This window comes from Mastigoproctus giganteus, chromosome 8, assembly GCF_048544385.1.
Source record: "Mastigoproctus giganteus isolate SK-2022 chromosome 8, ASM4854438v1, whole genome shotgun sequence".
Lineage (NCBI taxonomy): Eukaryota > Metazoa > Arthropoda > Arachnida > Uropygi > Thelyphonidae > Mastigoproctus > Mastigoproctus giganteus.
Window position 1 is genome coordinate 14,588,291 of NC_143582.1, and position 12,990 is coordinate 14,601,280.

At 38.6% G+C, this 12,990-nt stretch overlaps 1 protein-coding gene across 1 annotated transcript in view; it reads left to right on the plus strand.

Moving 5' to 3' along the window:
* The first annotated feature begins 5,023 nt into the window (after nt 1–5,023).
* The window catches only part of LOC150081277 (fatty-acid amide hydrolase 2-B-like), a 29,106-nt gene continuing 21,139 nt past the window's right edge, over nt 5,024–12,990 (plus strand). Inside the window, exon 1 of the mRNA XM_090379482.1 lies at nt 5,024–5,206. Within this exon, the coding sequence (XP_090235608.1) occupies nt 5,024–5,206 (183 nt within the window). The remainder of the gene's footprint in view (nt 5,207–12,990) is intronic.

Below are 12,990 nucleotides of genomic sequence, written 5' to 3' on the forward strand. Positions count from 1 at the left end.
GACATCATCCCACTTTTTATAAGAACCTCTCATCAGAATAGACATTTGAAGTTCTAGTCAGACCTTCTCTTACTTACCTTTTCCATCAAGAGGAAGGGGTTCTTCAAGGTTCTATTTAGAACCTTGGGGAACCCTTATTAGCACTCTTTGCTATCAGGAGAAACTCCATTACAGGTCAGCTCCCATCAGTGACTTCCAATGCTATGTCAGTGATTTCAGCAACTTTTGTCAATCTTATAATATGAGATTAATTAAAAGACTGTTGAAGCAGGCTATAATGGATGCAAGCTTTTATCACAAAAATCTGACTGTATCCATTTCTGTCATAAACAAAACCTTCATCTTGATCCAGAACTTATGGCAGGTTGGCAAGGAAGTGACATCAGTGTGGTATACAAATTAATGTGGTGTTCATGCACACATTACACCTGAAATTGCATGTGATGTTTGAGTTAAATTGATCCTGTAGGACAATTTACTAATTAAGAAAATAACTAATGTGAAATAAGCATAGATTAATTTAACAATACACTGAAAACACAAATGAAATAACTTCTTTATAAAGATGACTCACAGGTGAATTATCTTTATAAAAAAGTCTAATTCATTTGTGATTGCTGTACAGTAACTAGAAGCCCCTGGCTGTAATTTTCTAAGTATTACCCCGGGGGGCTCACATCTGGTGAGTATGGGCTTGGCAAACCCAGGGTCTTGAGCTGGTTATCATCATCCTTCTCTTTCTTGCATCGTGGTGATTCCCTTCTACTTCTGACTCTCTCTCTCTCTCTCTCTCTCAGGGTAATTCAGAAATTTTTTTTTTTTTTGGCTGGTGCAGCATAAGCCTCAGGCTTCTTTGCACCATATAGCTAATAATAATAATAATAATAATAATAATAATCAAAGAAAACAGTATTGAAATAAGATATCTGCCTCACAATCAGTTTTATGCAGTAAAAATTTCATAGTATATTCAAACATTTTATGCAGTAAAAATTTAATAGTATATTAAAACAATAAATAATGCAATCCAAGCATGGAATGGAACATAACCAGAGTTATTTTTCTGTTAAGAGTGATTGCAAATTATATTGAGGTGCAGTCACAATATTGTGAAGGATTGAAATTGAGGCACAATAAATTATAAAAAAGTACTGCCACAAACTAATTGTTAGAGTTTTTTGGTTCATTTTGGATGTAAATGTGAAATAATTTAATTTTTTTTTTTTTTTATAATTCAAATATGACTGCATATAAATTGGTAATTCAGCATCACTGTGCTACATATTTTAAAATAACAAAACCAAGACAAAAAAGAAAGTTTTAAAACACTATTTGTATATATAAGTATGTTTCCAACCAGTTATATATTTTACATTAACCTTTTTTATTTAGAAACCTTGACTCATTTTTGTTATTTTTGTAAACCTTTTTGTAAGATTTTTGTAAAATTGATTGTTGTCCATTCTGATGACATAGCCATACCATTGTCAGTTCAATGTTAATTTTTCTGAAAAGCAGAGATCGAAATGTACTTTGTTCCATTTACTTCAGTCTGGTGAATACAAATTATTAATGAGAGATAACACTCATTGAACCATATATATGTATAAACATGTGCTAATGTTAAATGTTTAACATATGCCAATGTTAAATTAGATATGCTTATTTCTAGAATTTTCATGAAATTCAGGTTTTTACTTGAGAGATGGAGAATAAAAGAAGTCTGTTCTCTCACTCCTGTTCTATGAGATATGATAAGTGCATGCCTTTGTTTTCTAAGGCTTACTTACTTTTTCACTAAAGGATAGATTTTCCTTAACTTTTAGTTAAAAAAAAAAAAAAAAAGTATCTAAGCAGTAAATATTATTATTTTAATGGGACCCAAGCTTGTTTCTCATATCTGTGCATATATATTATGTCTGTAAATGTATGTATGTGTGTATTTTCCAAGCCAAATTAAAATGTTAGACGGTTTGAAATATTTCCAGTCCCCTGGCTGAGATTGGCTGACTACAACCTTGAGTGAAGAGGATTTTAGAAATTTCTGTAGTCATCAATGGGAAAATTGAATTTGTCCCTCTCCAGAAAAAAGGTAGACAGCAATGTGTTATGACTAAGTCTCATCAGAGGAGAATATCCAAGTTTGTGTGTGGTTTTTTTTTTTTTTTTTTGTTCTGGCAGATATTAGCAATGGCCACATGATGCAAGGAAGCCTATGGCTTATGCTGCACCAGCCAAAAATAAAAAATAAATAAATAAAAGAATAAAAATAAAATAATAATAATAAGAAAAAATTTTTAAAAATAATAATAATTAATAAGAGAAATGGAAATGGACAACCCATGCATTTCCCTCAACAAACTTTCAGCCTCTACCACACATGTAGATAACTTATTCCAGTAATTTATAACTCGCTGGCTAAAATAAAACTTCCTGCAAACCAGTCTAAACATCTCCCCCTGTAACTTGAAATTATGGCCCCCTTGTTCTACCTTCAGAGGTAAAGGGAAGGGTTTTTGCTTTCATAAAGGCGACTACGGTGGTCTGAGACAGTATTTAAATTCTATATGGTGGGACCAACTGATGATGTTACCAACAGCAAATTCAAAATGGGAAGTATTCAAAGAATTTATCTTGGAAGCTATTAGGCTTTTCATACCAACTAAGAAATATTGTTCAAGGTTTAGGCCTAAATGGATGTCAGATGAACTAATGAGACATATGGCAGAAAAGAAAAATGCATGGGATACATATAAATTAATGGGTGACATGGAAGCCTATGATAGATATAAGCTCGTCTGTAACCAAGTCACAAAGGAGATTAGGCAGGCAAAGGCAGATTATGAGAAATCTTTGGCAAGGATGCAAAGAAAAACAGCAAAGAGTTCTTTACCTATGTAAACTCTAGAAGGAAAGGGATGAATCAGATTGGTCCACTGTGTATTGATGGTTCAACTGTTTATGATCCTGCTCAGGTGGCTAACAAACTAAATGAGTATTTTGCATCTACATTCACACATGAGGAGTTATTCAAGGAGGGGAATGCCAGAAGTGAGTTAAACTCTGGCAGTGAGCTAGATGATTTTGTAATAACTAAGAGGAAAGTGAATGAGAAATTGTTGAAGATAAACATAAAAAAGACACCTGGGGTGGATGGGATCTATCCAGTTATAATAAAGGAGGTAGCAAAGGAAGTAAGCAAATCCTTAGCAATAATTGTAAGAGCTTCCTTGGACTCAGGGGAGGTACCCATGGACTGGAGATGTGCAAATGTGACCCCAATTCGAGGATCAAAGGGCGACACAAGTAATTATAGACGTGTTAGTTTAACCTCTGTTCCAGGAAAATTAATGGAGACACTGGTTAAAGAAGCACTGCAGGATCATCTAGACAAGATTTCAGTTATAGTTCGGACACAGCATGGTTTTGTTAAGGGAAAGTATTGCCTGACCAATTTGGTTGGATACTATGATGTGGTCACAAAGGAACTGGATGTAGGGAATAACTATGATATCATATATTTTTATCTTAGAAATGCTTTAGAGGTGGAAAATGAAGTTTACCATTGACAGATGTAAAGTACTACATATGGGAAGCAGTAACCCCAGAATAATGTATCAACTTTGTAGTACTACACTGACAGTGGTAGAGAATGAAAGGGACCTGGGGTTAAATATCTGCAGACAGATATGAAGTTTTCTGAGCAGTGCAGACGGTCTGCAAAAGTAGCTCATGTTCTCTTATCAATGATATACAGGACTTTTTCTAGCAGGGATAAGGAGGTGATTATCCCCTTGTATAAGGCAATGGTCAGGCCACTACTTGAGTACTGTATACAGGTCTGGAGGCCTCATTTTAAGAACGATGTAGAGCTGTTGGAACGAGTACAGAGAAGGGCAACAAGATTAGTAAATAGAACAAAGGGTTGCTCTTACGAAGAAAGGCTAAAATTTTGCAAATTACAGTGTCTGGAGACTAGGCACCTACGAGGTGATCTGATTGGGGTGTATAAAGCCTTGCATGGTTTGAGCATGCTCAGTGCTGATGGGATTCTTCCTCTTGCTCAGAATAATCACATGAGAGGGCATAAATTCAAATTGAGGAAAGACAGTTGTAGGATAGATGTGCGGAAGTTTGCCTTTAGCCAGAGGATAGTTGATTGGTGGAACAGACTTCCATACTTTGTTGTGGAAGTTGATAGCCTAAATAAATTTAAGGCTGAGCCAGACAGGTATTTGGAACAAACGGAGGGGTGAAATGGGAGCAGTTTTTTTTTTTTTTGACTGATGCTGCATAAGCTTGCCTTCTTGCATCATATGCAAGAAAGCAAGCTAATGCTAATATCAGCAGATCTTTTGTGTAAAAATGGAGATGCTTTAGTAATCAGTGTAGTGTTGTTGAGCCCGTCACCACCAAATACGGAGGATGCGGAGAGGTCAGGGAATGACCACCGCATATTACGGAGCAATATGGCCTTAGTTGCTAATGCTCCTAAAAAAAAAAAAAAACCAAATGTAGTGTTGTGTTGAATTGAATGATTAGCCTAGTTGACAATAAAAACTGCCATTACTGCCCCATGGCAGTGGACCATTATAAGTGGTCAAATCTGGGATCTTTACAGTTTTCATCAGCCTGCCAAGATGCTAAGACAGTTGTTGTTGTTTGTTTCTTATTTGGTTTTTAGGAGCATTAGCAACTAAGGCCATATTGCTCTGGGGATATGCGGTGGTTATTCCCTGACCTTTCCACATCCTCCGTATTTGGTGGTTACGGGCTCGAACCCCGGTCTAATCAAGGAGCGTGTGCTGTGCACTGCTGCTCCTGGCTACGGAGGCGCCTGCTAAAACACTCTGTCATATCTGGAACATATGGGAACCCTGTTATACTAGTATGTTAAATGAAAATTATCATTTTAAATTTTAAAATAAAAAAAATATATATTTCTATCTTTTTTTTCCCCCTGCAGGTCCAGAATAATTTGTACTTCCTGAACATTTTACTGATGCTTCATTATTCCTAAATCATGGAAAGCCTGTGGAATACTATTTGCTTTTTGTTGATTAGAGGCATTTTATCCCTCTTTCATTGCATCTCGTGCTGTATATTACGTTTATGGTATGGAAAATCTGATGCACTTCCTCCAATTAAAAATCCACTTCTCTTGAAATCTGCTACAGAACTAGCTGCAAAGATTAGAAAAGGACAGGTAAAAACAACAAAATCAAAATTATAGATGATATAAAATATTTCAATATTTTATTTTTATAAATATTTATTTTTGTTTATGAGATTTTACTTGGGTAAATGTATATGATTAAATCTGTAAAGCTTTTACCGTTTTACAGTAATAATATTTACTGTATAATAAGTACAGTAATAATATTTTGGGCAGTGAAAAAATTCACCATCAAAAAATCTGATCTCTTGCTGTTGGTGTATGCAGCACACTAACATGGCCACATACATGACCAACTTTATTATAATATATTTTTAAATTACTAAAAAATGTATAATAAAAATAATGAAAAGCCAGTCTTCTCTATTTCAAAGACATTGCTTTATATTCTGTTTTTCAAAAAAATTATCGAGCAGTGCATAACATACACTAAAATGCTCAAATATGTCTATTGAACTTAGAAAATATAAATTATTGCAATGTAAGAAAAATATGAATTTTTCATAATTGTAACACATTAACCACTTCAGTATTAAAGGCATTCATGCTTACTTCCTTCCTTCTCTTTTCCTGTCAAGAATAGCGGTTGTGATCTGTCTCCAGGCTGCTCCTATCTCAGCCAGACTATTCTGGATGTTATCTTTCAATTTCATGCGGGGCTCCCCCTTTGCCTCACCCAAGGGGGTTTGGCTTCCCAGGTTAAACATGGAAATTGATTGTTGTCCATTCTGATGACCTAGCCATACCATCAAAGTTGGGTTTCTTGGATCTGCATTTGAAGTGGATTTATGTTTAATGCATCCTGTATAGTTTGACTGTGGACTCAGTCTCATCTTGTCTTCTGTTCCACTCTATGAAGCCACCTCATCTTGGCAGCCTGCAATTAGCTTTGATGCTGAGTGCTAAGAGGAAAGGGTCCATGACTCACAGCTGTATGTCAAGGTTGGTACATAGGTGGACTTGTACACAACTAAATTAGTCCCCATGCTCACCTCCTTCTTGCTGATAAGCCCTTGGTTTATGGCATGGTACAAGCAGTGCTATAGTCGTAAAATTAACAGAAGGTATACTCTGTAAATGTTACATATGCAGAGAGTATACCATGCTTATTAATTAAATTCCATAGAGTATACAGCGTATACCCATATGTGTGCATATATATATATATATATATTTATATATACACTGGTGTTTAAAGAAAGTGCATCACCTAGGAATTTCGCATTTCTAACCCATTTTCACGATGGTATGTTACATTAATGAATAGCATCACAAATAGAAACAAAAGATATTTATTAATAGTTAAGGCAAAGCTAAGTAATATTTGACAGGTGCTCACAAAATATTCCAAAATTAGCATTTGCAGCCTTTATATAACAGTTTTGGTAAACACAACAATTATGGCTGAAATGTTATCAGAAGTTCTCAATTTGCTTCAGTTTATTATTTTAAATGGAAAACAAAATGAAAAGTCCACCAGGTGCAAACTAATATTTAAATATTTAGTTAAGCCGCCTCTGGCCCTGATGACAGCAGCACACCGTCGAGGCATTGACATTATCAATTTCTGAAGGTAATCAATTGATAGTTCATGGTTCCAAACACTAATTATGGATTCCTGAAATTCACAAAAGGTCTTTGGTTTCTTTCTACCAACTCCGGATTCAACACGATGCCAACAGTTCTCTATAGGATTCAGGTCCGGGCTTTTTCCTGGCCAGCTAACAGTTGTAATGGACCGTTCTTCCAACCATTTTTTGACCTGTAACAAATGTAAACACATTACTGTCGAACCTCTAATGCAGAAATGAAGCTAAAGTAACTACAGAAGTGCCTACTTACACATTTTGCCCGATGACAAGGAGCAGAGTCGTCCTGAAAGATGCAGTTACTTGGCAGGTTGAAATAGTCTAATGGTTGGCAGCAATTTACCTTACAATATAGCCAGGTATCCATTGGCATTATAGGAACCTTTTATAAACTGCAGGTGACTTACTCTGCGATACGAAATGCACCCCCCCATATCATTTGGCTGGTAGGGAATTTCACTGTACATACCATACAGTCTGGATGGTATTCTTCACCACGTCTACGGTGAATCGTTTGTCTCCCATCAGAGCCATGCAGGTTAAATTTTTTTCTCATCCGAGAAAATCACTGAATTCCACTGCTCGGGGTCCATTTGACATGCTCCTTACACCAAATGAATTGGGCCTTTACCATTTTTTGTGTGAGGAGGGGCTTCTTCTTAGGATGACAGGCAACAATTCCATTTTTGAAGAGGCCTCACTGTTTTTGTACTTGCTACCACTCCTGTATGTACTTCTCATTCTCTTTTCAGCTCAGATAAAGAAGCTTTATGGTTTTTAAGGCATAAGCGCTACAAACATGGTCCTGTTTTGGCATAGAGACTCGTTTGCGTCTGGTTCCTTTTTTCATATCAGCAGAACCAGTATTTTTGAGTTTGGGAAGAAATCTCACTGTCGACTGATTAGAAGACACTCTATAAGCAATATGGCGGGAAGAACACCCTTCATTACGTAAAGCGACAATAGCACTCTTTCTTCATGGCATCAACTGCATGTAACTCGCCATCTTGACACAAGCAAGGAATGACCAACTCTTGCAGAGCGTTCTTAAATAGCTGAAAGTAACAGCTGATGCAATATTGTGTCATCACCTACGTGTGTCAATGTTATCTGATGCAATCCGTAAGAAATATTGCCATATACTTACGTTATTCGGACGGCAATTACAATTTTAAGGGGTGATGCACTTTTTTTGAACACCAGTGTATATACAGGGTGTCTCAAAAATATTGGTACAAACGTTTAGGGGAGGTTTGTTTGTTATTTGGTTTTTAGGAGCATTAGCAGCTAAGGCCATATTGCTTGCGGATATGCGGTGGTCATTCCCTGACCTTTCCGCATCCTCCGTATTTGGTGGTGACAGGCTCGAACTTAGGGGAGGTAGGTAACATCTAAAGGAATGTGAATCGCATAGGAACCCATAACTGGAAACGTCACTGTAAGTCGGTAGATGGCGCTGTTCATCAGTTCGCGAGAGGGAAAATTTCTGGTTTACTCATTCAAGCAGCAGTCGCTGCACGAAGAGCATGCATCGATGTATGAACTGTGGGCTGGCAGACATGCACCTAGTGTATGGATTAGCATGGGGCAATGGACGAGCCGCTCAACGAATTTATAGAGAACGCTTCCCAGACAGACATGTACCGGGCCACCGTTTGTTTGCAAGTGTGCATCAAAATTTGTGCGATTATGGGTCATTTAGAGGTAACAGGAGTAGTGCGGGCAGACCACGCTCGACACGAACTCCCGCCATGGAAGAAAGTGTGTTGAATGCCGTCCAGAATAATCCTACTACCAGCACACGTGCCATTGCCTCTGCCTTAGGAGTGTCTCGTTGCAGAGTAATGTGTGTCTGGCACCACGATTCCTTACACCCCTTTCATCTCCAAAGGGTTCAGTTACTGCTCCCCCAAGATCATCCTGCACATGTGGCTTTTGCACAGTGGTTTCTCCAAGAAAGTGTTCAAGACTTGAATTTTCCAGCCTATGTTTTGTTCACGGATGAGGCTTATTTCACTCGGGAAGGCTTATTCAATCGGCACAATTCTCATGTATGGGCTCACAACAACCCACACGGTGTGTGCCCCCATGCAGCACAACATCACTTTGCAATAAATATGTGTGCAGGTATGGTTGCTGACTGCTTAGTCGGCCCATACCTGTTACCATCCCGCATGAACTCCGCTAAATATCGGATCTTTCTTGAACAAGTTCTACCAGGGTTACTTGATGGTGTTCCAGCAAATGTGAGACGCAACATTTGGTTTCAACATGACGGGGCACTTGCCCATTATGGAAGGTGTGTTCGTGACCATTTGAACAGGCGTTTTGGGCGTCGATGGATTGGCCGTGGTGGACCCGTTGCCTGGCCCCCACGCTCACCTGATTTAGCGAGCCTTGATTTCTTTCTGAGGGGGCCCTCAAATCTATCGTATATGAATTGCCTGTGGAGATGGAAATGGATCTCGGGGGGGGGGGGGGAGACTCGTCTGCACTTCTGCTACTGTCAAAGAAACTCCAGGTGTGTTCAACCGTATCCGCCAATCCATGCTGCGTCAGTGTCACACATGCATCACGTCTCATGGTGGAACCTTCGAGCATCTGTTGTAAAATCATGAAATGCATCCATCTCATACTCCATTTTTAATATTATGTCAAATAAATGTTTGCCGCTAATTACTGTCTTGTGTCATTTCTGCTTCTTGTGCCTCTGCTACTACTTTCCCGTGATGTTTCCTGTTATGGGTTCCTATGCGATTCACATTCCTTTAGATGTTACCTACCCTCCCCTAAATGTTTGTACCAATATTTTTGAGACACCCTGTATATATATATATATTAATATATTGTTTTTTCAAGTCTTTCAAAAACCAGAAGGCATACACTGTTCACCTAAAATAATCCAGAGGGTATACAGTGTATACCTGCAGATACCCTCCACTACAGACTTGGGTACAGGCATCCCGACACTGCAATCCTTGCATTTAGCTCTTCATCTGTTCAGCCATCCTTACTGATGATAGATCCCAAATACTTGAAGTACCAAACCGGATCATTGTTTCTCCCATCTAAGGTGATCAGATGGCATACATGTAGGAAATCGCCATAGACTTGGTCTTGATGGATTTGATAACCATTCCTCTTTGGAATGCTTATCAAATCCATCATAGCTTTCTGCTATACATTCAGGTTATGTTGAAGATTTTCCTGCAACTTGGCTATCAAAGCTATATCATCGGTGAAAGCAAGCTTGGAGATGGCAGCAGGCCTCATCATCTAATTTCCCAACTGGAAGGGTCGGGTATGTGCTTTGCAGTCCTTGATGATGTCATCCACGATGATGATGAAGATATGTGGAGAGAGAATGTCTCCTTACCTCACACCCAATGTTGTCAAGAATTCTTCTGAATTCGTATTTGCCAATTCTCATATAGTTGCAGCATCATGTGTAGTAAATTCTAATGTCAGCTAATAAGCTTCTGCTAACATTTTTCTTCTCCACCACTCTAACTCACACCATGGAACCTTGTAAAATGCCTTCTCAAGGTCAAAGTAGCAGAGGTGCACTTCTGAGTTGTACTCAATGGATTTCTCAATAATCTGCTGGAGCATAAAGATAAGATCTTGTGTGCTCCTTCCCTGTCTGAACCCACATTGATCATCCTCCGGCTGTCCATCCACCTCTTTCCTGAGCCTTGTTTCTATCATTCAAGAATACACTTTCCCCAGTACACTAAGCAAGGAAGTGTCTTGATGGTTTTGGCACTTCTAGTTGTCATCCTTTTTAGAAATTAGACTGATAAATCCCAGTCTGCCAGTGTCTCCTTACTTTTCCATCTATCTGCATCACTACTGTTGACATGGGTGGACAGTGCGATGTTGAGTCAATTTGGTGTGACATAAATACTGGGAAAGGGAAAAGAGTAGGAGAGTGTTATAGGCCTAATGACACTGCTGAGTACAATGAACAATTGTGCAGAGAAATAGTGTGCCAGTAAATCAGAATGTCTTGTAATGGGGGATTTTAACTTTCCAGATATTGACTGGAACTTGTGGATTGGTCACTCACTCTAGTAAGACTTTTTTGTGGATTTATTGGAGGATTGTTTACTACAGCAACATGTCCAAGGGGTAACTAGAGGGGGTAATACTCTTGATCTGATTATCAACAGTGATAACTCATGCATTAGGAATTTGTAGATAAAGAACCACTAGGTGACAGTGATCACAGTCTACTGATGTGGGATTTACTTAAAGATCTAACTACCATCAAGGGTAAAGGGAAGGGTTTTTGTTTTCTTAAAGGTGATTACACTGGTCTTAGGCAGTTTAAATTCTATATAGTGGGATCAACTGATGATGATAAAAACAGTGAATTCTAAATAGGAAGCCTTCAAGAAATTAATCTTGGAAGCTACTAGGCTTTTCATACCAACTAAGAAATACTATTCAAGATTTAGGCCTAAATAGATGTCAGATGAACTAATGAGGCTTGTGGTAGAGAACAAAAGTGCATGGGATGCATATAAATTATCTGATGACACAGAAGCCTATGGCAGATATAAACTAGGCTGTAATCAAGTCACAAAGGAGGTTAGGCAAGTGAATGCTGATTATGAGAAATCCTTGGCGAAGAATGCAAAGAAAACAACAAAGACTTCTTTACTTATGTAAACTCTAGAAGGAAGGGGATGAATCAGATTGTTCCATTTGATGTTGGTGGTTCGACTGTTGATGATCCTGCTCAGATAGCTGACAAACTGAATGAGTATTTTGCATCTACATTTACACATGAGGAATTCTGTAAGGAAGGGGAGGACAGAAGTTTACTAAACTCTAAAAGGTAGCTAAATGATTTTGTAATAATGGAGAGCAAAGTGGAGGAGAAATTTTTGAAGTTAAACACCAAAAAGGCAAAAACCCTTAGCCGTAATTATGAGAGCATCTTTAGATTCAGGGCAGGTCTCCATGGACTGGAGTTGTGCAAATATATCCCCAATTTACTAAGGGGGTTCAAAGGGCGATGCAAATAATTATAGACCTGTTAGTTTAACTTCTATTCTGGAGAAAATAATGGAGACATTGGTTAAAGAAGTGATGCAGGATCACCTAGACAAGATTGCAGTAGTAGTTCAGACACGGCCTGGGTTTGTTAAGGGAAAGTCTTCTCTGACCAATTTGATTGGCTACTACGATGTGGGGCGCCTCCGTAGCCAGGTGGGAAGGAGCAGCAGTGCGTATCACATGCTTCTTGATTAGACCGGGGTTCGAGCCCGTCACCACCAAATACGGAGGATGCGGAAAGGTCAGGGAATGACCACCGCACCGGAGCAATATGGCCTTAGTTGCTAATGCTCCTAAAAAACCAAACAACAACAACAACTACGATGTGGTCACAAACGAACTGGATGCAAAAAATAATTTTGATATCATATACTTGGATTTCAGGAAAGTGTTTGATACTGTTGCACATGGAAGGCTGCTATACAAATTGGAGCAGTATGGCATTAAGGGCAAGTTGCTGCAATGGATAAAAGGATGGCTGAGTTGGAGATGGCAGAGAGTGGTAATAAATGGACACTGTTCTACGTGAACTAACATTATTAGTTGAGTCCCCTAGGATTTGGTGTTGGGCCCACTGTTGTTTTGTGTATTTATTAATGATATCGATAAAGGTATATTAGGCTTAATGTCCAAGTTTGGAGATATACAAAGGTTGGCAGGATTGTTAATGACACTAAAGACAGTATGCTACTGCAGCAGGATCTAGAAAAGTTAGGTAGATGGGCTGAGAAGTGGCAACTGAAGTTTAATATTGACAAATGCAAAGTACTGCATATGCATCCCAGTAACCCAAGAGAAATGTGCCAACTGTGTGGTATTACACTCAGGGAGGTGGAGAATGAAAAATACTGGGGGGGGGGCGTAATTGTGCAGTCGGGTATGAAGTTCTCTGAGCAGTACCAATAGAGTCATGGAGTTTTGATATATAGGAATTTCGCTTGCAGAGACAAGGAAGTAATTATACCACTGTAAGGCTATGGTCAGGCCACGCTTTGAGTACTGCATACAGGTCTGGAAGCCTCATTTTAGGAAGAATTTAGAATTGCCTAGAATGAGTACAGAGAAGGGCAACAAGATTGGTGAGAGGAACAAAGAGGTTCTCTTACCAGGAGAGGCTTAAATTCTGTAAATTTCAGCATCTGGAGACTAGACACCTGCAAG